At 44.2% G+C, this 26,322-nt stretch overlaps 1 protein-coding gene across 2 annotated transcripts in view; it reads right to left on the bottom strand.

Annotated features, from left to right (window-relative positions):
• Positions 1 to 3,188: 3,188 nt before the first annotated feature.
• The window catches only part of LOC116891860 (NADP-dependent malic enzyme, mitochondrial), a 136,057-nt gene continuing 112,923 nt past the window's right edge, over positions 3,189 to 26,322 (bottom strand). For both annotated transcript variants that reach the window (XM_032893258.1, XM_032893259.1), the window contains 3 exons: positions 23,171 to 23,246; positions 13,089 to 13,250; positions 3,189 to 3,313 (listed from right to left, as the gene is read on the bottom strand). In XM_032893258.1, the coding sequence (XP_032749149.1) occupies positions 3,206 to 3,313; positions 13,089 to 13,250; positions 23,171 to 23,246 (346 nt within the window). In that variant the 3' untranslated portion in view covers positions 3,189 to 3,205. The remainder of the gene's footprint in view (positions 3,314 to 13,088; positions 13,251 to 23,170; positions 23,247 to 26,322) is intronic.

The raw sequence follows: 26,322 nt of genomic DNA, 5'->3' as shown, positions 1-26,322 counted from the left end.
GGCATGGTGGTGCATGCCTTTTTGGGAGGCAGAGGCAGGTGGATTTCTATGAGTTTGAGGCCAGCCTGGTCTACAGAGTGAGTTCTAGAACAGCCAGAGCTACACAGCAAAACACTGTCTTGACACCCTCCACTCACTCAACTGGCCTCCAAATGCCTTAGAATTTGTGGAACTAAAAGGAAAAGAGGTGACTTTGTTTCCTGGTTTGCCTAGAGGCTGAAGCTGCTTCTAAAATTAGATGCTGTTCAAATGAGCTGGACCTGGGTTTCCAGGTGCAATCTTAAACAAGAGATTTCCCTGTAAGTAACAAAAATAAGAAATATAAACAAAAACCATTGAGGAGAATTGGCATATCAGGATGTGGTACTCAAATATGATGCTTCAGGTCCTACCACATAAGAGGGAGAGAAGGAAAGTTAGAATGACTAGTGCTTGGAGCGCTAATTTGTCTCTACGTTGGGAACTACACTCAGCTTTCTATTGTGCCTCACAGATTTTTTTTTTTTGAGGCAGGGTTTCATGTAACCTGTGCTGGTCTAGAACTGGTTATATAGCCAGGAATAACCTTGAACTTCCGATCATCCTGCCAACACCTCCTAAATGTTGGTATTACAGCTGTGTGGGATTGACCCCAGCACCACTGAGCATGGCAGGCAAAGCACTTTACTAACCTAGCTTATTCCCAGCCCCTTTAGTTCTCAGACTTAACTGGATATCTCTTTGCTTTGGTATGTCTTCCTCAGTGGCCAACCTTCAGGATAGGATCTGAACCTTATCAATATTTCCTACTCAGAGTCCATAGACAGGTCAGTTTGTAAGGGAAGGGTAAAAGAGGAAGCCTTTTGTGGGTAGGATGTTTGGGCAGGGATGTGGACATTGAAGGCAGGAGTCACAGTTTCTCAAGGTTCTTTCTTAAAATACAGTGTTTGGCTTCAGGGTTTCTGACTCACCCTTAGACTAGGCAATCCATTTCCAGACTAATACATTCCCAGGAGTACCTGGGGAGACCAGCTCATTTTCCTCCTACAGTATCTACAGAAACATCTGTTCTAGCTTGCTAGAAAGTCAAAACAATGACCTGTCAAACCATCATCTCTTCTGCTGAAGGACACATTCCTGTTGGCTGATGCACGCCCTTCCCTAAGGGTTTCACCCTGGACTGCCTGTGTGTTTGTGGAGCTGTGAATTGATTTTGATGACGATTTGAAGAACCTTTTACATCCTAGTTTATTTAACCTTCTCACACGAATAGCAACACTTCTCTTTGGGGAAATCATGGGATGACTACTGACTCATAAGCCAGCCATGAGCCCTGGAAACAGGAAGCAAAAAAATAGGCTCTCTAAAGCAATTGCACTGCCTTTGGTCAGGTCACAAAGCATTATAGAAAACATCCTGCATGCGGAGTGGGCAGACTGGGTTCATCTCACAGTCTTGCAAGGTACTCTGTGAACTGGGACGGTGACTTTGTCATCTTGAGGCCTCAGCTTTTCCTTCCATTAAAGTGGGCATGATAGTACCTATCCTGCCAGCTGCATGGCATTCTTAAGAGGTCAAACTAGAATAATGGAGTATAAAGACACATTCAAGAGCACGTGCAGCTTGAACCCATCCATATGATCACCCCCCAAACACCAAACAACATGTCCTAGAGTTCCTTCCATGACAGAGAACTCATATCCAGAATTCAGTGCATTGTGGTACTTACTTTGCATATATAGGGCCTTTATTGGCATTGCACCCATTGGTTCTTTTTTGGACATATATAAGTTCACTTCTCTTCTGGAAGAATAGCTTTCGGTGTCCACAAGCAGTTCTGCTCCATGATACACACAGAGTAGCCTCTGAGTTTGCTCACAACCAAAGCAAGCATTTCCTTTCCCTGAACTGTCATGGTTATTGTTCTGTAAAAGCACTTTAATAATTTATGGCCCTTAGCATCTTTTGTCTGGTCTTGAAGGTGGCATTTAAGATAGACTGGAAAGGAAGAATGAAGTGGCTGTTACCTCTTCTGTTCCAGATGCCCTGCTTCTAATAAATGTGCCAATTTGTGAATTAGCTTCTTCGGTAGCCACAGCCCAGTGGTTCATTTCCTCTATAATCTTGACTGTAAACATAGAGCTTTCAGAGGATCACTTCCTTTCAACCAGTTTATTCTGCCTGGTATTCAATGCAAAGATTCTCAAATCTCACCAGGACTTATGGTCTACTGACCCTTTACTTTTCCTCATCCCTTCTCTAGTTCCTGCTTCTCTGTCTCCTTATTTTTCTTCTTTAGACTAGACCTTTGGGAAACCATTTTGATCACTCCCTTGAATATATTCTCAGTTCCCTTCTTTGTCTAGAAAAATTCCAAACCTGATGCATCTGTTTTGTCACTTCTCTTCAACTACCTCGTTCTGCCTTCCCTCTCTTCCCATGATATACTCTGTCTTCCAAAGCCCAAGCTTCTCCAGGTATGCATTTGATCCCTGATCCTCTAGCTTACTCGAACAAACTTCTGCTTCTATCCTGTGCCCCACTATGGATTTTCTCTTTTCTGTAGCATCTGTCTCATCCCATTGAACCACAATATAATTTTATCTCTTTTCGAGGGAGAAGGAAATATGGTTTGTGTTTATTGTCCACTAAATTGTAGAAGCCTTGGCTTGCCCAGCATGTGGGAAGCATTACTGGAACTCCCTGCTGTAGCATGCCAGCAAGGAGTGGAGGATGGAGCTGCCAGCGTTATGCTTTCCAGTGACGACATGAGCTCTCATAAATCTAGATGGCTTGAATCTGGGGCATCAGCTTCCTTGGCCTATTAACATCTCCCTAACCTGATCTAACAGGGGTGAGGATGTGTGTGAAGACAAGCATGGTGACTTTCTTTCCTAAACTATCTCATTGGGAAGGTAACATCTTTACATCAGAAAAGCAGTGTCTGGATTCATAAAAACTACTCTGAGCAGCTCAAAGCAAGAGGATTTACTTCCTGGAACAACAGAAACCTAGCTACCTCCACATCATAGTGCCTTCTTGAAGGTGATCCTGGAGAAGGACCCACTTGGCTTTCTAGATTTTCAAGTGCATCAGTCAAGTTGAAATTTTCAGACCACCCCCAAAGCATCCATGTATAGCCTCTTTTGTAATCCTTTCAAAGCCAGGGTTGACTTGGCGATGGCACTTCTTAGGTGCTCGCTCCAAAAGGGGCAGCATGGTCCACTTACTTATCTGTCACAGCCTGCATGAATTCATCCAGCAGGTCATCATACTCCTTCCCACGAACACGTTGGTGTTTCAGGCCGATGTACAGAGGATCTCTGAGAAGCTCCTGGAATAGAGAGCATCCACTTACTAACCCCACTCCATACTTCTTGCTTTATTACTGTTTTCTGTAAAGCAAGAGTTCAGGTTTAGTGGGCAGAACTGGAGGTAGGAGGAGAGGAGAGCGTATGACACTGCCTCTGTTCCCCTACCTTTACCTAAGGGCAATCCCTGGAAGGGTCTGGAGGCCAAGTCTCTGTCTCAGGGTGTATTCCTGTGAAATCTCATTTTTAGGAATGAACAAGGCTTTAAGGTATCTGAGTCTCCATTGGACACTCTTTCAAGCTCTGGCTGTGAACTTTGGGTTTATTTCAGGGTTTCTTAATAGTGTCACTCTTAACACTTTAGCTTGGAAATTCCTTAATCTGAGAGATGACCTGTACATCATAGGATATTTAGTAGCATCTGCAACCTACACCCACAAGGATCCAGCAACAGCTCCACTTGCGACCATAATAAAAATGTCTTCAGACATTGCTACAGATCTTCTTGAAGGTAGAAATGCTCCTCGTTGGGAACTTTTGAAGCTGATTGTAGGTAGCATCTGCATTGGTGAATGCAGTCTCATCAAAGATCTTCCCCCAATATACTTATAAAACATTCATTCATCTTAACTTAAATAAAATCTTACCTGCTACATACCTCACACATTGCTAGGTGGGAGGGATATGAAGGGAGAATGATATACTAGAAATTTCATTGAAAAATGATGCTCACCTTAGCTCTTTACCCTTAGCCCTTAGACACAGCAGCTACATGCACATTGGGCCTTTTCTTTTTCTTTCTTTCTTTTTTTTTTTTCAAAACTTATTTTTTTTATTAACTTGAATATTTCTTATATACATTTCGAAAGTGTTATTCCCTTTCGGTTTCCGCTCAAACATCCCCTTCCCTCCCCCCTTCCTTGGGTGTTCCTCTCCCCACCCTCCCCCCATTGCCCCCCCCCGACAGTGAGTTCACTGGGGTTCAGTCTTCTGGGACCCAGGGCTTCCCTTCCACTGGTGCTCTTACTAGGATATTCATTGCTACCTATGAGGTCAGAGTCCAGGGTCAGTCCATATAGTCTTTAGGTGTGGCTTACTCCCCTGGAAGCTCTGGTTGCTTGGCATTGTTGTACATTGGGGTCTCAAGCCCCTTCAAGCTCTTCCAGTTCTTTCTCTGATTCCTTCGGGGTCCATTTCTCAGTTCAGTGGTTTGCTGCTGTATTTGCTGTATTCTGGCTGTGTCTCTCAGGAGAGATCTATTCGGTCTGCACTTCTTTGCTTCATCCATCTTGTCTAATTGGGTGGCTCTATATTTGGGCAGGCTCTGAAATGGGTGTTCCTTCAGTCTCTGTTTTAATCTTTGCCTCTCTCTTCCTGCCAAGGGTATTCATTCCCCTTTTTAAAGAAGGAAAAAGCATCACATTTTGATCATCCGTCTTGAGTTTCATTTGTTTAGGCATCTAGGGTAATTCAAGCATTTGGGCTAATAACTTATCAATGAGACATGTATGTCTTTCTGTGATTGGGTTAGCTCATTCAGGATGATATTTTCCAGTTACATTGGGCCTTTTCTTGTGTTTGCATTGGTCTGACTAGCTTCTTTCACTGGGCTTCCTATTTCATCCATATCCCCATGGGTCAGCAGATTGATTCATGCATAGCACACTTATTTATTAATTAGTTTATCTTAATATCCATAGAAGCTTCATCATATGAAAGGAAAAAACTCTTGAAAAACTCTATCTGTTAATTGACAACTCTAGACAAATCTCGAGACATATGATGTGAGAGAAAGTCAACCCTGAATGAGTGCGTGCCACCTGATTTCATCTGTTTAGTGTCCTTGAAATGGCAAAACCATAAAGATGGAGACCAACCATCAGAATTTAGGGAGAGGAAGAGGGAATGTGGGTATGGTTATAAAAGGGTTGCATGAGATATCCCTATATAAAACTTTCCCATAACTTTGACTGCCTTAGTAGAACAGGAACATGTACAAGGTATAGAAGTGAACTGCTACAATTGAAGAAAACTGGGTGGTTGGTATAGGGGCATGTGGTGATTGAATGAGGAATTGCATATAGGCTCACAAATTTGAATGCTTGGTCCCCAATTGGTGGTGACTTTAGAGATAGTGTTGTAGAACCCTTAGGAAGAAGAACCTTGCTGCAGGAAACATATCACTGGGGTTGGGATTTGAGGTCTATAGCTGTGTGTTCCTTTTCCTATTTCTCTTTCCATGATTCCTGTGTGCAGATAAAATGTGATCAGCCAGCTTCCTCCCCTGCCCCCATGCTATGTCATGCCATCCTTACCATTATGAACTCTAGCCTTCTGGAACAAAGTTTCTTTTGGTCATGGTATTTTATAACAGGAACACAAAATAATTAAAACTTTGTGATTTTTTTCTGAGATGTGTACACCATCTACAACATTTTAAAATAAGAGTTAAAAAGTAAACAAGACAGTGTCAAAGAATGCACAACTCATGGAATAAAAATGCCATGTATTTATTGACCATTGGCACTCCTGACTGCAGCCCGGAGTAGGATAATGATTAGTGAGAACGATTGATTGAAGGTGCTCGCAGTCTACCAAGGGTGTGGATGAGTGAACTAATTGTCACAGAGAGGGATGGCAATGCTTTGGGAAATAGTGTAGCACAGAAACACAGCGTGGAGAAGCACGCTGTGAATGTGAGTTGAGACTGTACTGTGGGGGAAATGGTCAGGCCTGAAAAATGGTCAGATTCTAACAGGTTAGCTAGGTTTCAAGGCAGGGTGAGCACAAAGGAAGGTTGGAGGCTGGAGGCTGAGTGAGGAGGGAAAGGTGGCTGCCATGTTTGGGAAACAGAAAACAACCATCTGCTATAGCCTCTTGGAACTTCGAATTATTGTGTCTAATACAATCAAAGCAAGAGCTCACTGACGAATTCTTTGCCTCATCCCCATCGGAGCTGCTGTTATAGGATATGAAGATAAGGGTTACATGACAGGCTTTTACCTCTGCCATGATAGGCTGCTGTGACTTTGGGAAAGTGTTTATGACCTCCCAGAGTCTTCCTCTCCTCTGTCCAATTGAGATAGAGTACAGCCACACTCTGCTTAAGGTGATTGCATGAGAGAATATTAGAGAGCTTTGTGAATGATAACACCTGGTATAAATGGTGGCAGGTGTTCTAGCTCTTAAAGCCTTTGATGTACCCCAGGCTGAGGCATGTTTCACTGCAGCCACAGGAGGACTTTGAACTCTCTAAGCAGATTCTGTTTCAGGAGGGCAGGTGAAAGACTCCATGCATAATCTCTCCAGATCGCTTAATGATGAGATGAGGGGTGAGGAGGTTTAGGGCAGAGCATCCTTCCTAAGTGAGCCTATTTGATAATTGTCTTTGCTTGGAGACTTGTAATTAACCTTTTAATTAGACTCCTATGGCCATCTTTCCTTCTCTCTTTCTATGGGAGTCTTGTGAGCACTGTATAGTCTGAAGGTCCTAACCTCCAACTACTTCTGCTCTCTCCCTTCATTCTTCTGGAGTTTCCTTTTAAGAAGTTCTCATCCATGTATTTCCAGGAGGTCTTGAGAAATAGGTTTCATTGTTTATTATTCTCTTATGTTATGAATGGAGCAGCAAGACACAGAGAGGTGAAGCACCTTCCCTAAGATCTTCCGTTAGTAAGAGCAACAGACAGTATTTCACCTTGGAGTCCATGCTTTGAACTCTGACTCTGCTCATCTGTAAGAACTGACATACTATTTGATCCACTGACCCAGACCTATATTGTAGCCCAGATGGCTGATTGCAGTGTAATAAGGGCCTGTCTCCATGCCTTCCCTCATGATAGACAAGTTCCCTTTCAAAACGGAATAAATCCTCCCTTACATCAGCTCTTTTAGTTATCTATAAGGAACAAGAAAAGCCATGAATAGTGACTCTAAAAACCTTGTGAGGACATCATTATATTTTATTTTTTATAATAAAATGTTCCATAATTCAAATACTTCAAAACTAACTACAAAAATGGGGAAAACTTACACACAGAGATGATACTAAAGACAAACGTGTCTTGCGCTTGCACAGATCGTGCAAGAAGACAGGTCCTCATTGGCTCACTCCAGTACCTGACCGTCTCATTCCTGCTTACAGATCAGGATGTTGGAGTTCATTTGTAAGTAAACTGAGCAAACTCACAGAGCCAAGAGGAAGTGGCTGAGACCAAGCCTTGATCAGACTGATTCTCATGGTAGGGTCCTTTCCTCCCCATCACTTGATCTTGTGGGGACCAAGGAACTAAGCGTCATCCTCGTGTCCTCACTCTCTGTCTGTTTCTTCCCAGGATTGTTTAGTAATAGCTGTCTAGGTCCAGCAGGGCTGGGTTTTGGGACTTTGGAATTGGATGAATCTGAATTTGAATTCACACCCCATCCCTTAAGACAGAGGCTTTGGGTAAGAAATTTAATTTTTCTCTGTTTTGTTTTCCTCTCTGTTGAAAAGGGGTAATAATGATTTCTGTCACACAATGTGATTTCTTGAGGAAAGCTCTGTTCCTTCTTCATTCACATCTCCCCAGAGCTCAATCGCACAGTGTCAGCACACAGAGACTCTGTGAAGTGTGTTAGCCGATAGCAGTTGCCAAAGCGTCACTCCTGGGCTAAGATGCCAGGCTTAAAATTTGGGTCTTGGAATTCATTCACTTCAGCTTCCTCCCAATGGATTTCTAAGGGTTATAACGGTGACATGAGCTGGTCAGAATGAAGGGAGGAAGTCATTATTTTAGAACACAATAGAGACTGGGTTTATTCATTTCCAAGCTCTGGTGTGTGCAAGGTACCTGGTACCTAAGTAGTATTTGATGGCTAAGATTTTTCTTTCTGTTAGACGGTTACTAAGTCCCTATTGGTATGGAATACATCAGTGATCAGAATTGTAGATGAATGAATTTACCAAAGAAGGCGAACTGCTACTTCTTCCTGTGTGGTGGGAGTTGGAGGGTTGAATGCACTCTCTGGGGTTGTTTGTTTGCTTAGCTCTCCTTCCTAAGGTTTTCCTTAGAGACAAATGTCATGGAAAACAAATAGGTTTTCCTCCTCTAACTCTGGACATATCACAGAGGGTTGTACTTAAGTTGGAAGATAAATTTCCTGGTTGAAAAAATATTTACCTTGAATAGCAACAGGCACTCTCTCGAAGACGTCATGCAAAGCACCTGTGTGTCAAGGAGGTCACAGCATGGGGTTCACTCCATGGCCTCTGCACCCTTCCCTTCACTGTCCTTATGCCTATTGCTCATTTCTTGGAAAGTTAAGCTAGGAGAAAACTGCAAAGGCTCTGGGGGACAGCATCGTCAGACATTCAGGCAGAGTGAGCTCTCTGGTAGTACCACACGATGAAGCTGAGTATTCTAGTCAGAGAGACAATTAGTTTGTGAAATGGAAGAAACTGCAAACCCAGTACAGCAGCTGACTCTAGTTCATTCCCACCAAGTCTTCAAAGGCCAGGTTTCTGGCTCTGCTGTCAATTTTCACCTGAGTCTCTCTGCAGATGCTGGCATTTCCAGCCACACAGTGGCCTCCAGAGGGCCGCACAGCATCTCCAGAGGGCCGCACAGCATCTCCAGAGGGTCATATAACATCTCCCTCAGAGACGAATGCAGGTTCAGGATTTTAGGCAGCAGAAGACTCTCAGGGCTCAGGAGGGCAACCCAAGGGCCAAGCCTGCTGGGATGCTTCAAAGAACCTCGCTATAGAGTTGCCATGTGAGTAGGGTTTGGGGACTTAGGAAGCCATTCACGTTCCGGGCTGCTTTTCCTATGAAGAGTGAAGGGGTTGTATGAGCTACTGTTTTTGGTCCCTTCTGCGTGGACAATATGACCGCCCTGTGCTTGGTTTCATCTACACACAGTCATGAGCACAAGGCTCTTCTCTCCTGAGGAGAACCTGGGGTGTCTACCCCCCACTCCCCCACCATGGAATTACAGCTCCATGTGCTCATTTTTCCAAAGGTCCTTGGTGTTGGCAGGTAAAAGTGACTCAGGCTCAGAGGTGCAGACAGCCCATGTTTTCTTTCAACAGGGCTTAGAGGGAGGCTCTGACACTGATTAAATTGCCGTTGCCTTGGGACGTTTTTTTTTGTTTTTGTTTTCATAGAGGCATACACACTGATAGTTGGGTTGTTTGGACGTTAGAACACCTCACAGCAGCATCCTCCCTGTACTGAGTTAGTCAGAGGAAGTGATAAAGCCAAGCTTTCCTCTCCTACAGCTGGGAATTGATCTCAGAAAAAAAACCCCACATTTATTTTATGTTTTTGAGTGTTTTATACACCAGTATCACATTTACATCATTTCAACCCCACAATCTCCCACCTCCATACCCAGCTCCCTCTCTACTGTCCACTTCGTGAGCTCAGCTTCATAATATTTAATTATATATACACATATATGTATATATATACACACACAGACATGTATATATGTATATATGTTCGTATGTATGTATGTTCTCTCTAGAGTCCATTTAGTGTTGTACTTATATGCACTTGTAATTAGGGATGACCACTTGGAATTGGATAGCCTACCAGAGGGCTTGTCCCTAGAGAAGACTGATTCTCACTCTTCCAGCCTTTAATTGCCTGTAGCTCTTCATCTATGGGTGGGACCTTGGGAAATTTCCCTAACTCACATTGGCATCTTAACTGATGTTGTCATTGTGCACATCTTACAAACAGATGCATTTTTAAACTAAGAGTTGTACTATGGGAAATGACATAGCTAACTCATTTGAAGTGGGGGATAAATCATGTCTCCCTAATGTTGGTTCACTTGGCAGCATTGGATTCTCATGCTTGGAGGAAAACTCTCAGGGGAGAAGCAGACACTTTGAGTAGATGTAATACACAACTCATTAAAATGATACATTATGTGACAATGTTGGAACACCGTCAACCAGACTATTTCACCCAAGTCTGGCTCATTGAGTTCCCTCATGCCTAGCTGAATGCCTGACACCTACTAAACACTCAATAAACTTTGATTAAATAAGTAAAGAGAAGTGTTCGCAAATAACCTTAATTATAGGTGCATTATGATTAAAACTAAGAAATGTATACCTGTATAGGTGCATGTGTCATAGATAAATATTGAAAGGGTCCACAAATGCAGTACCATGGGAGAAATGCCATTTACCTTAAGAATTTGAATAACATTCTAAAGTTACTTTAGAAATACAAGTCAAGAGATGATGTTGACTTAGGAAACAACAGAATGCTGGCCTGGGTGTGCTACGACAGAGGATCTCTGCTCTGATTAGAATCCATTTGAGCCAATTAAAGGCCCTGAGCTTCACTTTCCTGAAGTGGAAAAAAGATGTGCTATGATGTTCAAATTAGGTGTAAGGTCCTGGTCCTTCCTTGCCACTCGTTTTTGGAAATCCTTCCTGATGGATTCGTCACAGATTGAGGTCAGCCTTGAGCTTCATTTGCACTGGTGGGTGCTGGACCTTCAATAGCAAAGGACCTCCACGCACCTGCTAGAGGCAACCGGTACCTTTGAGATCTAATAGCTCCAATAAACCTAGGCTGTCTCTGCACCAGCTCAGAATCAGCTTCTACGGCACTGACAAGGCAAAGGGCTCAAGGAAATCTGTTCGTAGTGCAGCAAGGGATGCCGATAGCTCACCTGAAGTGAGGTTTGCTGTACTCATCTACAGAGACAACACTGCCCTCTTTGAGGCAGACGACAGTTTCTATGTGTTTGATATAAATTCAAACATCTGGCCAGGAGAAGGGAACTTGATTTAGAGCAAAATTTGAGGTCTGGTTTTGTTGAGCAGCTGTAAGGTTTGTACCACCACCCAGGCCTTGTTTTATAGGCAGAGCAAGAAGAGACTTGGAAATGGCAGCATTATTATGTAGGGGATCAGGGCTAGAGAGCTGCAGTGACTCATCTGGCTTATGGTGGTAGTGGGGTCAGGGCCCCTGCTTCTGAATTCAGTCTTCCCCACTTCTTTTGCCTGCCACTGTCTACCCCATGGTTTTCTGGCTTTCAAGAAAGGTCTCTCTCAGGATCCCTCAATGCAGGGAGGAGCATGTCGGGGCGGAATCCGGGGAAGCTGCATTCCTTGTTTCCTCACAATGCTCACTGTTGTTTAGAACCCAGGCCACGATGTCTAAGGAAGAGGAAAGGCAGTTTTCTTGAAGGAAAAGCATGTGGAATGCAAATGGCTGTAACCTTTTTGGCAATGCGAATCCGGAATCCGAATAAAAGGGCAGCAGAGATGGCTCAGTGAGTGAAGAGGATCCAAGACCAGTCCCCGGTAACAACAGAGGAAGCAGCTGGGCGTGGCAGGCCACACCTGCAGTCCCAGCACCGGGGAGCCCACTGGCAGCTCACTAGTCAGCCCACCCACGAGAATCTCCGCGCCTCAGGTGCCAGTGTGAGGTTTGTCTCAAGCAGCAAGGTAGATGGTGCCGGAGGAGGAGCGGCGCTGTAGGCTTTCTTCTGGCCAATTCATCGTGCTCCCCCAGTCCATACCCATCCTGTGAAGCTAGGCAACAACTCGTTAGCACCAAGATTTCTGCCTCTAGGAAATTGTCCTAAAGAAACATTAGAGATAAGAGCGATGACTGATCCAAAAAAATGGGTACCAAAGCACAGCTGATCTGTGTAAGAAGACTGGAAACACCTACCATCTGTACAGGCTTTGCTATACGAACTGTGGTAAAACACGCAGCTACTGATGTGGCACAGTGGAGTAATGATAAGAACATGAGAAGAAACATATCAAATTCAAAATGCAGGCTAAGGAATCATAAGGCAATATAACTCCAAATTTGGTTTTTGTAAGGGTTTAGGGGAAAAAGGCTGGAAGGAAAAATATTAAAATGCAATATATATACATATGCATACATTAGCACTGAACATATGATTGAAATTTTTCTTTTAACACTTCTATGATTTTAATTTTTAAAAGACGAATGCACACTGATTTTAAACTCTGAAACAAATGTTATTTGGAAGGAATTCCTTTGAAATGTATTTTATACAATATCATAGTGGAACTCATTGTTTATTTAATTTGCATTTTACAATTATAATTTACAAAACATGACAGTTGGATGGAGATATGTTTTGTTTCCTTTGTCAAAAGCAGAACTAAATTGTTTCAAACTTTTGAATTAAGCAAACAATTTTGAGACAAAAAAAGAGAAAGAATTCTCAAGACACTTTTTTTTTCTGCCAGGCAAGGGCCAAGAATTACAGGCAGAAACAATATGCCAGGATGGTACCAGGAGCAGACAAACTCTCGATTTGGGGTTGAACTCCTTCAGTGAGAAAGCCCTTGAACTTTGCAGGATGATCTACCTGTATCTTGGCTCAGTTTCTCTCACTTGATCTGCAGAACACTCACCAGCTTGTCTCAGACATTTCATCTGTGGCCTTGTTTTTGAATTTTGGGTCACGCACTGGGGCAACTTGCACTGAGAATGCAGAACACAGACTAGTCCTATCACGGGTTGCTCTCTCAGAGAGTAGCCCCAAGGAAGATTGCAAACTGCATGGGGTCCTGAAAGCAATGGAAGAAGTAAGTCCAGGGCATTGAGGGCACAGAAGAGGAAGATAAAAAGGACTCAGAAGTAGAAGCCGGTGGGAGAATTGTCCTCTACTTCACAACTGCGTGGGAAGAGTGGGGATCAAGTGGATGCTGGGAAAGATACAGCCCATGTGGATATAATTATTCCACCAGTGCGCCATTCCCCAACCTCATCTGGCCCAAGCGCTCCTGGCTCAGGCAGCCCGTTACCTCATTGTTGGTGCCGACATCTAGCAGGACAGGAAGGCACTGCTGTGGGTTCACCCCTCCGCATGCTGTGTACAGGGCCAGCTTGCCCACAGGGATGCCCATGCCGTAGCAGCCCAGGTCTCCCAAGCCCAGTATGCGCTCTCCATCAGTCACCACCACAGCCTGAAAGACACAGCAGGGCACACTCAATCTGGAGCACCACCTCCATGACAAAGTGCTCATTTCAAAGTCCCAGCAGTCAGGCCTGACAGTTGGATGGATACCCGCTGACATTGTAGGAATAAAGCAGCTTGTCTGGGACGAGGCCAGGGGATTCATCAACTGCAGGTGGCTGGTCCTTTCTGGCAAGTGAGCAAGAATCCTCAGAGGCCAAACGACAGAATGACAGTGTTCCTCACATTCTGAAGATTGGGTTGGGAGCTGCAGAAACAGCTGGAGAGAAATCACATCTACCCTCTCTTTCTCTCCCTGCCCCCTCCCTCTCTCCCTCCCTCTCGTCCTCTCTGAGAAATGGAACAATCTCATATTGAAACTTGGGGCATGAGACAGGAAGAACGAGAGCCTGCAGGATTTTAAGTTTGCAAAAAAGAAAAGAATCACGATTTTTTTTTTTTTTTATTAAAGACAAACATTTCGGAGTGTTATTCCTTTTGCTGCTAGCAAACAGCTTCTTTATGGGTGATTTTCCCCCCAACAATCTAGCCAAGTTTAGCAGGACCCAGGGCTTCCCTTCCATAGTGCTTGCAATGTTTACCCTGAGAATCAGTCCATGTATATTTTGTATGAAGTCAGGTTGCTTTGGCACTCTTTGGTTCAAGCTCTTCCAGTTCTTTCTCTGTAGAATCACGATTTTGTATGAAGTCAGGTAGACTCTTTGGTTGTATGAATCACTGAGGGCCAATTATGTACCAGACACAGTTCTGGTAGAAATCTTGCCTTTATCAGTAGACAGATGTTGATGGAGCTCACGGTGATGACAGATATGACTATATGATCATGATGGATGTTTAATTTTCACTTAATAAATATTTATGAAGTACCTGTTTGCTAGTAAGACATATCCTGGGGGAAGGAACTTTTGTTTGCTTACCTATAAAATTAATATGTGTGGACCCATACGAGAGAGGGAACATATTTGTTAACAGCTAATAGCTGTCAGACAAAAGTATGAATGCAACAGGGCAGTGCAGGAACCATAGAGATTGAGATATTCCTGTTAGGTGACTCTTACAGGTTTTATAGATGAAGGGACACACACACACACACACACACACACACCAGGCATTGAACAGGAAGCAGTTGTGGAGATATAGGTAGAATGAAATGTCTTTCACAGGAAGGAAAGTTAAGGCAAATGTAAAATGTGTGTGAGAAGCAAGGAGGTGTAAATCCGTGAAAGGGAGAATGGAGAGTGAGGGAGAAATCACTGAAAGGTCAGAAGCAGTCCCTTGCTTCTTCACAATGAAGTGTTTTCTATGTCACTGCAATAACCTCACTCTCATGGGCTCCCATTGTCTGTAAGAGTTAAGCTTATAGACATCTCATCTATCTATTGAAATCTGGTTTTGACTAAGATTGAAGACTAGCTCTGAGCTGTGGATGTCTTAAGTGACCTTCATAGTACCAATGGGCTATAAAGGCTTAGTTTGTCTAAGGACAATGCTGGGATAAAGAGATGAACTATTCTTGCCCTGGAAGAGCTTGTGATTTAATACAAAGATATCTTGCCACTTCCTTACTTCCCCAGGGGTGAAACACACATAGGCCACTTCTGTTATTCTGTAGGAAAAGGTACAAAGATTCTACAAACACTTCTCCATGTCAGGAAGTGAATTTTGGGGAATGCAGGAGACCCATGAAAATCATGCTATTTCCTTCTCAGATTTCTCAACAACTTTTGTGGTGAGTGATCATCACCCATGTCCCATACACTCTCCTCCACTAATGGTCTGGCCACAGGAATGACTAAGGCTAATAATTCCACACAAAAGTGAGCAAGTGAAAGCTCAAAACCTTCTTGGTCTACATACACTTGTCCTGTATCAGCTGAATTCCAGTGACTGGGTTGATGGTTCTATGTTAGTTATCTGAGAAACCCAGAAGACTTATCAAGGTCATCTTGGCAAATGCGGAACCCTTCCTACTCAAGCTTTGGGTTTCTGGTTTAGAGGTATCTCTGCTATTCTTTCTCACTGTAATAAAGCACCTGTACTCTTGGCAAGCCTCTCCCTGCCTTAGCACCCAGTCTTTGTACCTGCCTCTCACCTCCTCTGGGCAGCATTTCAGATAAAGCCTGTGTCTTCAGGCTTCCTCTGGAGCAACAAATGCTTCAACTTTCTACCACCTATCCAAATCAAAGCTTACTGAATCAGGTTCCCATTGTGTGTGTGTGTGTGTGTGTGTGTGTGTGTGTGTGTGTGTGTGTGTTTTCTGTTTAGAGGGAAGTTGTTGTGTACCTCTTTACTCTGAATTAAAACACTCCCTCCTGTGGAGAAGAGGGATAGGTTAATAAGACTCAGGGAATAAACACAACACACAAGTCTCAGAGATTCTAAACTTACAGGAAGTTCCTGAAAGTTACAGGAATCACAAGATCCTTTCCCAAGATTATATAAGCAGTGACAATCACTGGGGAGAAGAATCTCTTGAACAGCCAAGATGAACAGGGAACTGCAGTTTTCATGAGTTAACACCATATTGGGCTGGGCTTTTCAATGGTGCAGCTGCCTAGGAGTTATCTATGCTCCTATAAGTAGCCCTTTAATCACACTACCCAATAAACTCATTTTGATCTGTTGTTAGTGCTCTATCCGGGGTTAATGTTTGTTCATGTCTCCCAGGAGGCCATCAGTGCTGCCTCCCAGACTGGGAATGTTCCAGGAAATTAATTTCACTGCATGCTAAACTCTTCCTAAGTGAATGCTTCTCCATCTATCATCAATTTTCAGTTCTATTGTGCAAATGGATGTCTAGGTACAACAGCTTCTCAAGCTACTTTGCTCCTTTTCTTTCTTTTAGTCTCACCTATTAACCAGTGTCAAGTTTACTGTATCCAAAGCTCTTTTTAATCATGTCATTTCCAGAACCAAAGACTGTGTGTGTGCTAGCTCATTTTATTTCAGCTTGACAGAAGTTAGAGCCATTTAGGAAGAGTTGAGAACATGCTTCCATAAAACTTGCCTGTAGACAAGTCTATACTGCATGCTCTTGATTGCAATTCAATGTAGGAGAGCTCAGCCCATTGTGGATGGTACCATCCCTGGGCCTGGTGGTCCTAGGTGTTATGACCAAGCAGGCTGAGCAAACCACGAGGGAACAATTCAATAAGCAATGATCCTGCATGCCCTCTGTTTCAGCTCCTGTCTTCAGGTTCCTGCCTTGAGTTTCTGTTATGTCTTCTTTTCATAATGGATTAAAAATTGTATAATGAAATAAATGTTTTCCTTCACAAGTTGCTTTTGGTCATGGTGTTTTATCACAAAACCAGAAACTCTAAGACAAAGACCTTTGCTGATTTCTAATTGTCCCTATGGATACCTAAGTCTTTATATTATGTTACATATTTTCTGAAAGTTATCATTGTTATGTCTCTCTATATAATTGCATCCTCTGGGTCTCTTCACTCTGAAGAATGCATCTTTCTCTCAGTCTTTATATGCCTCCCACACTGGAGGATCTTCTCCTCATTCTTCAGCTGCACAGGGTTTTTCTCTCCTTTGAACTGTTAGCTCTTGTTGCATCTAATGCTCTGCGTCAGCTTTCTACATTCTGCCAACACTTACTAAGAACCTCTTGGGTACCAGGACTCACACAGAATACAACTGTTGGGAACTGTTCTTGTATGTCCCATACTGCTTTCAGATCCCATTACTTCCTGTACAAATGGATTCTTAGACCCCTTTCTCCTTTGAAAAATTTTACTTTGCTGTCTTCCTGACAGGGACAAGGTAAAACTCACAGCCTTTTGGGGGACCTATGAATGGAACAAAGAGCTTTGGGCTTTTGTTTCCTGTCAGGGCTGTGCCTGACAAAGCCAGCAATGGACTGGTGCCGGGGCTCTGGAGGCCACCGAGGCCAGAGCCTGGAGCTGGACAGTTTCCCTGTAAAGCTGTGGCCAAATGTTCCAGACAGAGATATAAAACTCTCTGCTTATTGTACCAGCATGTATCTTGCAAAAGAGGAATGAGAGCTACTCTACTCTGAGCTCCCCTGTGATTCTGCTGTCTGATGAACATTATTTATTTGTTTTCTGCTCCCTCATTTGAGGAGTGTAGAAGGAGCTGTGATTAATAGACTCCCTAGCTTGGGTCATCAGCCCAGCTTTTGACTCTTTCTCTTCTCATCCTTGGTCTTCCCCATCAGAGTCCCAGAACCCAGGAAGAACTGCTGGTCCAATTCACCTGCCATCTTGTCCCCCCACATCTTCTAAGCACAAGCCCACTAACCTTCTTTGGTGTTTCTTTGTGTGTGTCAACCATGCCTAGCTGGCTATCAAGCTCTGCTAACCTCACCTGCTCCGTCCTTTCGGCATCTGTTCTATGACTCTCACCATTTCTGTTGCCTTTGACCAGCCAGTCTCCATGTCCCAAACCACGCCTGTGATTTTCTGATTGCTATTTTTACTCTTGAAGTCTTCCCATCCTATTTTTATTTCTATAGAGCATATCTGGATACATCGATTTCTTACCCTCCTCTATAAAATAAAGGTCAGATATCTTCTCAGCTTGACCTTTAAGCTTTCTACTTACTATCCACTTTGCCTTTTGGACTTTTGTGTCCTTTCCATGCTCCATCTTAACTAAGGTATTTCTGGTTTCTGTATGAGATTTGCGCCTCCCTCAATATGTGGTATTTTACCCATCAACTCTTTAATTTCCTTGCTTGGAACTCTACCATTATTGTGTGGTTTAAGGAACAATTCATAATTCTCCATGAAGCTTCCCTCCTGGACTTCTCACTCTTTTTCTTTGAATACCCAGAACATTTTCTTTGCCCAAAAGTAGCCATTACTCTTTTCCTTGTACTATAAATATTCATGTTTCCATGTCCTTCATAACAGTTATAAGCTTTTTAGGGGCAATGTTAGGTTGTGTTGTTTTTGATTTCTTAGCTTTTGGCTCTGAGGCCTGCAATGTGAAACATAATTAGTCAGGCAAACGATGGCTTTAACAGTACATAAAGTGGCCTCTTGGCTGGCCAGGATTCAAAGCCAGTATAGTTAAGTTCAGAGGGACGATATTGCCTCTCATTATTCCTGATAGCAATCTAATTAATGCTGGGAACCACTTAACTAGTTCAGTGGGTTGCCAAGGGCTTAGGGAAAGTCTGGGCAGTGTCTTTGGGTTCGAAAAGCCAGCAACAATTTCTGGAATGATAGAACTCCAATTTCTTTATTTGGATGTTGGAAAAGTCATGACTTCCTTCGAGTCTTAGACAAATGGGGGTGTCTGAAGGATGGTATGCTGTGTTTTTTCTTGCCTGCCTTCCTCAGACCATGACCTTTTCTGATTTATTGGGTATGTCTCTTAGTTAACTAACCAAGGACTGACTGGAAGATCATGAGTCCTCCATTGCTCTTGGGCTGCTTTAGATTTATAGTTATGATCGGGGGCTGCCTGCAGACACTTTCAAACTGTTTTCTCTTCTCCCTTTTGTCTTACCCTTCCTTCTCACCACCCTTTCCCCCATTTCCTTCTCTACTTCATAACATAAATAACACACAGTCCTTAGTTTCAAATCCTGGTTCCACTCCTCACTTGCAAAAATCCTAGCCTCTCAGATCCCGTGTGTGTAAAGCAAAAGAAGTCCTGTGGCTATCAAGAGAAGGCAATGAATCAATCTGTGCAAACCACTTGTATAATCCTGCATGAAATGGGGCTGGTAATGTTTGTCTGATGTTCCTTATGCAGGAATGAAGGAGTTAATTCTCTACTGCTTCTCTTAGCTATTAACCTATCTGGAGAACTTTCTCTACGTGATCCAGCTTGTTAGGAAGCCACACCTCTCCCCAAGTTCAGCCTACAGCCAATGACTGATCACACCAAGACTACAAACACCTAACCCCTGCCCACCAAAAGTCATCCCAGCTCCCAATCTGCCTACCAGGCTTTGCTGAGTATTTCTCCAGACCTTGCTACAGGCAACTGTGACTTTGTGCTCTGTTCTGCCACCCTCTATGTATAGATGCTGATGCGAGAGACCTTCTTGGGTCAAACTGACAAGTTAATTTCTGTCTCAGAGATTTTCAGGAAGCCCTGTCTCCGACACTGACACAGGAGGCGTGTACCACACTCTGGGACTGTGCATGATAAGTAGGCCCAGGCCTTCGTAATCTAGGCCCCATTTTAGCACCCGTTTAGCTGGTGCTTAGTGATGGAGGTTGCTGCTTCGGCTCCACAACCCAAAGGCCTCTCTCGTCACAAGTGTTGGTACTAGGCTGGAAGAGAGATTTCACACTCTCGGAAGCTGACAGGGAGAATTCTCAGTTGAGCCTTTCCTCTGCAGTAGGCAATGGCCACCCTGAGAAGGAGATAGGACAGCGATATTCACTCCTTTGTATGACTTACGCTGGGCAGCTCTGAGTGACCTCCTCCTTGAAGACGAAAGACCCACAGAGCCTCACAGTCCTGTACTTGAACCCTGGGTTCCTCTTATCTTCTCGTGCAGTTCAGTGTTTCCTGACTTTCTGGCTAAGAAACCACAGAAAATTATTTTTTAACCTTCCAAATTAAGTCAGGAGGTCCTCTGAAATCAACCCTCTTTCCTAGCCAAGTATCGAGCAACACTAGGATCCAAACACTTCTGAGGCCTTGAGAAACTGCCTCTCTGAGTCAGCTTCTGGGGAGAAGGAGCTCAGCAGCAACACCGTGTGTGTGTGTGTGTGTGTGTGTGTGTGTGTGTGTGTGTGTGTGTGTGTGTGTGTGTGTGTATGTGTCGGGGGGGGATTTTATATTTTGCATGTTCCTCTTAGCAATGTCCACTTGACTCTTGCATGCTCTTTTAAACAATGTCCCCTTCCTCTTCCTACCCATGCTTCAGGGCCCAGCTTGGGGATTTCAGAAGGAATCCTTCCTGAGCTTTGATCTCAGTGGCCTCTGAAAGTGCCCTGTGTGAGCTCTGAAGGGTGATAAGCAGATTCCCTATGGAAGTAGGGCGTTCTTCTCCCCTTCTTTTTTAAGGAACAAAAAGGACTGCAGCTTGGAACATTCTGAACTTTTGAAAGTTGCCTTGGATAACAGAGGAATAAACCTTCAGAGAAAAGCTGTTGAGTGGAGTAGGGTAGAGTGTGGGGTGGGTTATGGAAAGTCCGGTCAGCCCCTGTTAGCTTGTTTATACACCACGGCACAGAATCTATATTCAGAAGTGCCTAGTTTTCCAGAGAAGTCAAGAATCCAAGTTCTTATATATTTATTGTCTTCAATGAAATACGATTTTAAAATATTGCCTATAAATTAAAAAATTTTAACAGCCATCAAGGGCCAAATCAAACATATGTGGATACAAGGCACGTGACTACCCATTTGTGGCCTCTGATTCCCAGGAGAAACTTCTGTTTCCTTGGCTGCCCTTTGGTCCTGCATAGCTACAGGCGGTACAACTGCTTCCAACACTTGCTATAAGGACAATGCTCATTTGTGTGTGCTCTTCAGTGTGCATGGACTCTAGGAGTGCTATGTGCACACATCACAGGCAAGGGGAGGACCCATGATCAGAATCCCTCATGTGTCTGCTTGTTTTTCGTATATGGTCACCAGAATATCTCTAAAGTGAGATAGGGATAAAGGGTGGATGTTGTCCCAGGCATTTAACTGTCTCCTTTGGAGCCTCATGAGGAGGAGGGCAGCTGGGAAGCTTGTGTCCTATCTGCAGTTTGCTCTGTAAGTTCCTCTCTTTGGCCTGACGTTCTGCCCTTGTTTCCAGGTAAGCTGATCTGACCTGAGTGTGTGAGTTCCTTGAATCTGTTCCTGCACATTTTTATCACACAGCCTCAGGGAACTCCCTCAGAAGAGATGCTTGCTGAAGAGAAGACAAATGCAACTGAATTAGATGGCACTCAGCAGCCTAGATCGGCTCATGTGTCTTACACCCTCCTTTATGTCTGGAGGTCTATCTGGGGCCTACTGGAGATACTCTTCCTCTAGAGTGGCCATGAAGCTCCTGATTCTACTCCTCCAATCTCTGTCACCCTCTCTCTGGTAGCTAGTATTCAGTTCTGAGATGTGTTTCAAAATATGTTTATTGAAGTCCAAAGCTACTTAACACCCATGGTTCTATTTTGAATTTATATTTGGGTTTTTCACCCATGACATGAAGAATCTAGAGACAAGGTCCCCTTCTTTTTCATTTTGGATTTCTTGTAGGAGGGCCTGATGATAATTGTGCATATTGTTCCCCAACAAGGAACCAACAAAAACCTGTGCCAGCAAAAACTTGTACTGGCCTGGAGGAAAGGATGCTGTTTTACTTCCAATTGAGGAAGAGAAATTTCCTTTAGTTGTTCTAATTGATTGTAATTTGCCTGAAAGTACTGTATGTATTACCTCTCTTCCTGCACAGTGCCTAGTACATGGCAGTTGCTTAAAGTATCTGCGGACTGAGTTTATTCACCTCTGCAAGCATATGCTGAGGGTCTACTCTGCACAAGGTTTCTCTGTGGTTGAGCTGTCCAAGCATGTGGGAAAGATTAGCGTGCCAGACCTCAGCACCGTGCCCACTCAGGTTAGTCTAAAGTTAACTCCCCAATAAATGAGCTGGCTTCCCTAATGTCCTGAATATTTTATTATAGTTTCATCCTAGACACACCCTGGAAACATGTTTCCCTGGGACAGTGGCCAAAGCTTTCAAGGCCAAGGCCTTACATACAACTGGAGTCCGGGCGGATCAGCACAGGACAAAGTCACACCCAGACGGAGATGTGAGGATGAGTCACTCGCCGTGGTCAGTACTGAACTTTGGCTGCAGCTCTGACCTGGCTGCAGAAAGCCAAGGTCCTAACCCTTTCGTACTCTCGTTTTAAATGCTCACTCCCTAGAGAGAGCCTGGTATGGGTGGAAAACCAACAGAGGCCAGTAGGAAGAAGCTCTATTGGGTACCCTTTGGTAAGGAATGAGGGATTCAGGAAACTAGCAGGAGAGGAGGGAGAGGAACCCTACAGATAAAGCAGTAGAGATTCATAGCCTCCCACAGGACTGGGGTGAGGTGATCAGTGGGCCCCAGAGTTACACTGTGTTTAACTCCAACTCCTTCTGGCTCCCGGGCTGGAAATTCCCTCACTAAGGAGCTATCATCTTCACTCATGTTTCCATGATTTCAAAAATAATCGCCTCAGATGCCAGATTTCTCAAAGTCCTCCATACGGAGCACCATACAGTTTGCGTTCCGTATTATAATCTCGTCTTTTTCTCCCTTAATCTCCTTTTTGAGATGTGATAGTCAGGAAGCAGAGGCAGCTTCACTTTGTCACCCTGCACATATACTGTCTTTGTGGTGCTACTCAGGACACACTACCTAAGTTTGCTCACCATAAACCTTTCTCTTCATGCAGAATGTCTTCAGCTATGTCTTCAAAATCATCAAAACCTAAGGCCTGGTTCCCATGTCATTTTGCCATGAGGTCAACCCAGAGTTCTCTGAAGTTAAAGTCCTACCTTCGTGATAACCCACAGCTATTTCTGTGTGGTTGCCTTCGATCTGATCATGTTCCACCTGGCTAGTCTGTTGTGCTCCTTCCCTGTTTTCATTATGAAACGTTCGTTACTCCAGAAGAGGTCTACGCTGGATTTCTGTCTATATCCCCAAGGAAACTGGCACAGGGCATTCATCCAGCAGGTACTCAACTGAATGCTGACCATTTCTTTAGACTAATATTAGAAAGTTTACCTAGATATGTAGTTAGTGCAGATCTCTTCTCTGTGATGCACTTGTGGGCGGCTACAGGAAGTGTGTGGTCAGGGCCTAGATAATGGGGGAAGTATTCTGCCTTCGGTGCCATTCTTGGCACATTTCATAGGCACAGTTAGCACTGATACAGATGGCAAGGATCCCTCCAGCAGCAGGGTGAAGCAATGAAGACAGTATCATACCTTAATATTGTCCTCTGGCCAAGAGTTCAGCATTGTTGCAATGTGGCCCTTGTCATGGATGGTGATAAACAGCCCACTAGGAAACATAAACATGTACACACAGAGAAACCAGGGAGTCAGTGTAAAAACATAGGAAAGACCATTAGCACTGGCATCAACTGCATTGCTGACTTTTGTCCTTAGCCCAGAGGAAGATGAATTTTATCTTAAAACTCTGGAAGGTCCTGGTATCTTTTCTCCATAGTACCAGGAGAGCACTGGGTCAAGGGCTTGCCCATCTGGAACAGTCTTCTCTAGAGATGGAATCTTCTCTCTTTTTTCTAGATCTGGTAGTACAATCCCCAGGCTCACTAGCCCCCAAGAGTGCCTTAGCAACTCTGTGGCTCTGCATTCTAGGCACTTGCTTCAGAGTACAAACCACATGGCCATGACCAGAATGTGAACACGAGGGTTGGGAAGTATAGACACGTATGCACTAGGTATCTGAAATGGGAGATGTGGCTGGGGATGGGAAGAAGGGGCGGTGCTTATCATAAGATGCTTTTCTCTGTAGGACAGTGTGGGACCATGAAAGGCACACTGGTTCTGGTTGAGGAGGCTTGAAACCCCGGTGATCCTGAAAAGGCCAGTAGGCATTTCTCCTGACTCCCAAAAAACCAGGCTGGTCACTAACTGTAGCCCTCCATAGATTTGTGGCCATCAGTCATGAAAGGGCAACGCCCCAAGCCCCTGCACAGATAGAGGACATGACCACAGGTCACGTAGGCTCAAGATGGATCTACATTATAATGACGTACCTAAAGGCCTGGAGGCTTAGCCAATGAATTTCCCTTCCCAGACCCTCCTCCCTGCAAAAGATATTTAATCTCAGGCCCACTCTGAAAAGTTGGGTATGGTTTTACTTATCCATTTTCCACCATGACAATAAATGTCTTAAAACCACGGACTGTCTCTTTTCATTGGGATCTGCCATGGGGAGCCACAGAGAAGGCTTCTGTACACAGAGCTGCCATCTAATCTCTAGTACATTCCCAGTATCCACCACCAAGACTGCAACCCACCACCATCAAGCCAAGGACTATCCCTGTGGGACCAGCTGGAGCTCTCCCTCTTTTTCCCCCTAGGCCCTGGGCTAGATCCAGCCCCGATGGCCTCCACTCCATTCCCAGCTCTTCTGCTGCATTCCAGCAGTGCCTGGATGCCCAACAGCCCGAGAATCCTACAGCCCCAGCCGCCTTGCAGACTTTGGGACCCCTAAGCCAGCTCTGACTGAGTCCCATGGCCCAGACTGTGCTTCTCCACCCCCACAGCGGTGTCCCATGCCTTCCCACAGCCCGACACCCACCCACCCAGCAGCAGCAGCAGCAGCAGCAGCAGCAGCAGCAGCAGCAGCAGCAGCAGCAGCAGCAGCAGCAGCAACAGTGGCATAGGTTAAGTGCAGTCAAACTTCCTGAATCCTGCCTCCCTGAGCTGGCCGCCGAGCCCTGTGGTGAAGTGGACGTGAAACCACATTAATCCTACAGGACAGGAGTCTAACAATACCAAATTCAAATCTAGTCTCCCAGTCTACTGTAAATGTATCATTTATTCACTGTATGTAATTGTTGTCTTGTCTGCTATCCTAGGCCTAGTACTGGAAGCTATTAGCCTCCATACAATCTAATCTAGGTCTAGAATGTTTCCATTCTCTGAAACTTAATGCTGAATACGCTTACCCTTTCTAGGTCTTTCTGAACTCTGGCTGGCTGGTTCAACTCAGCTGTTCTTGCTTCTCTCTTGACTTCTTCCTCTCCTCCTCCTCCTCCTCCTCCCCTCCCCCCTCTCCTCCTCCTCCCCCCTCCCCTTCTCCTCCTCCTGCTCCCCCCCCTCCTGCTCCTTCTCCTCCTCCTCCTCCTCCTCCTCCTCCTCCTCCTCCTCCTCCTCCTCCTCCTCCTCCTCTCCTCCTGGTCAGCTTCAAACTAACTCAGGCGATCTGTTCTAATCTTCCAGCTCCTTCTCATTTTCTGGCTCATCCTGTCTTCACTTAGGTGTAGCTCGTTCTGTCTCTACAACCTGTCTTTGTAAAACTGTCCTGGTAAAACTATTCCTTCCTTTCTCTCTGCACCACTCCCTTAAATAGCTTCCCTTTTCTCTCTCTTCTCATGAGGGTTGGGCATATCCTAGTATCAAGTCTTTCTCTGATTCGTCACTTTGTCCATCACTAAGACATCACTTTCAAACATAGGTACTTCCTTCTACAAATTAGCTTTACCTTCGTTGTTTAGGATTAAAGGTGTGTGCTTAGGGCATGTATGTATTCCAGTCAGAGGGCTTAAAAATGTGTGCTAAGGGCTGAGCCATCTACAACTAGAAACAGGGTTTTTTTTTTTTCTTTTCAGTAAATATCATAATCTCTGGGTTCACAGCATGATCAAATAATCCTGCAACAGTCTACTAAGAGGATCCAGTTATAAATGTAAGATAATAGAATATATTCAATTTAGTAGCTTATTGCCCGATTTAGAGTGTTTAATATTTAGCCTAAAAGATGTGGATATGAATCTCTGCTTTAGGATTAGGGGTGAGAGAATATTGTGGGATTCAGAGATTCTCTCCCCTTTTCACTCTAGTAGATAACCATAAAATTTATATATTCAAGTCTTTATTATCCTAGAAGTGAAACAAGATTCCTGGCTTCTAGTAGTGACACAGAATACCCTTCCTCCAAACAACTATTATTAAATCATTTGTTTATAAACAATTCATATTACCATCCAGTTTGAAATATGTATTTGTGTGTTTGCAGCAATGGCATTGGCCAAATGGTGTGGAAAGGGGAGGAGCATCTGCCTTTGAAAGCAGCAGCTAGTCTTTGAGATATGTGGCTTCGCAGTTATTTTGTCTGAGGGCAGCAGTCCAATCGTCAAACAGCTTGGAGCGACAGAAAGTTACAGACTTACAGGCTGAGGTGCCCGAGAGCAGTGTTTGCATTAGAAAGATCATCTGGACAGTGAAGAGGGAAATCTGAAGGGAGGAAACCTCAGAGAAATTGACCCTCAAGTCTGGGTAAAAAAATTCCCAGCCATTGACTGGCCATGAGCAAGAAGCCCAAGGAACTGAGTGGAGATCTCAGTTCTTGCTGATTTGGGCAGATGGAGCTTAGAATGTGGATT

Source organism: Rattus rattus, chromosome 2 (assembly GCF_011064425.1).
Source record: "Rattus rattus isolate New Zealand chromosome 2, Rrattus_CSIRO_v1, whole genome shotgun sequence".
Taxonomy (NCBI): Eukaryota; Metazoa; Chordata; class Mammalia; order Rodentia; family Muridae; genus Rattus; species Rattus rattus.
Note: the sequence above shows the minus strand (reverse complement) of the source record. Positions and strands in the feature narration are given on the sequence as shown.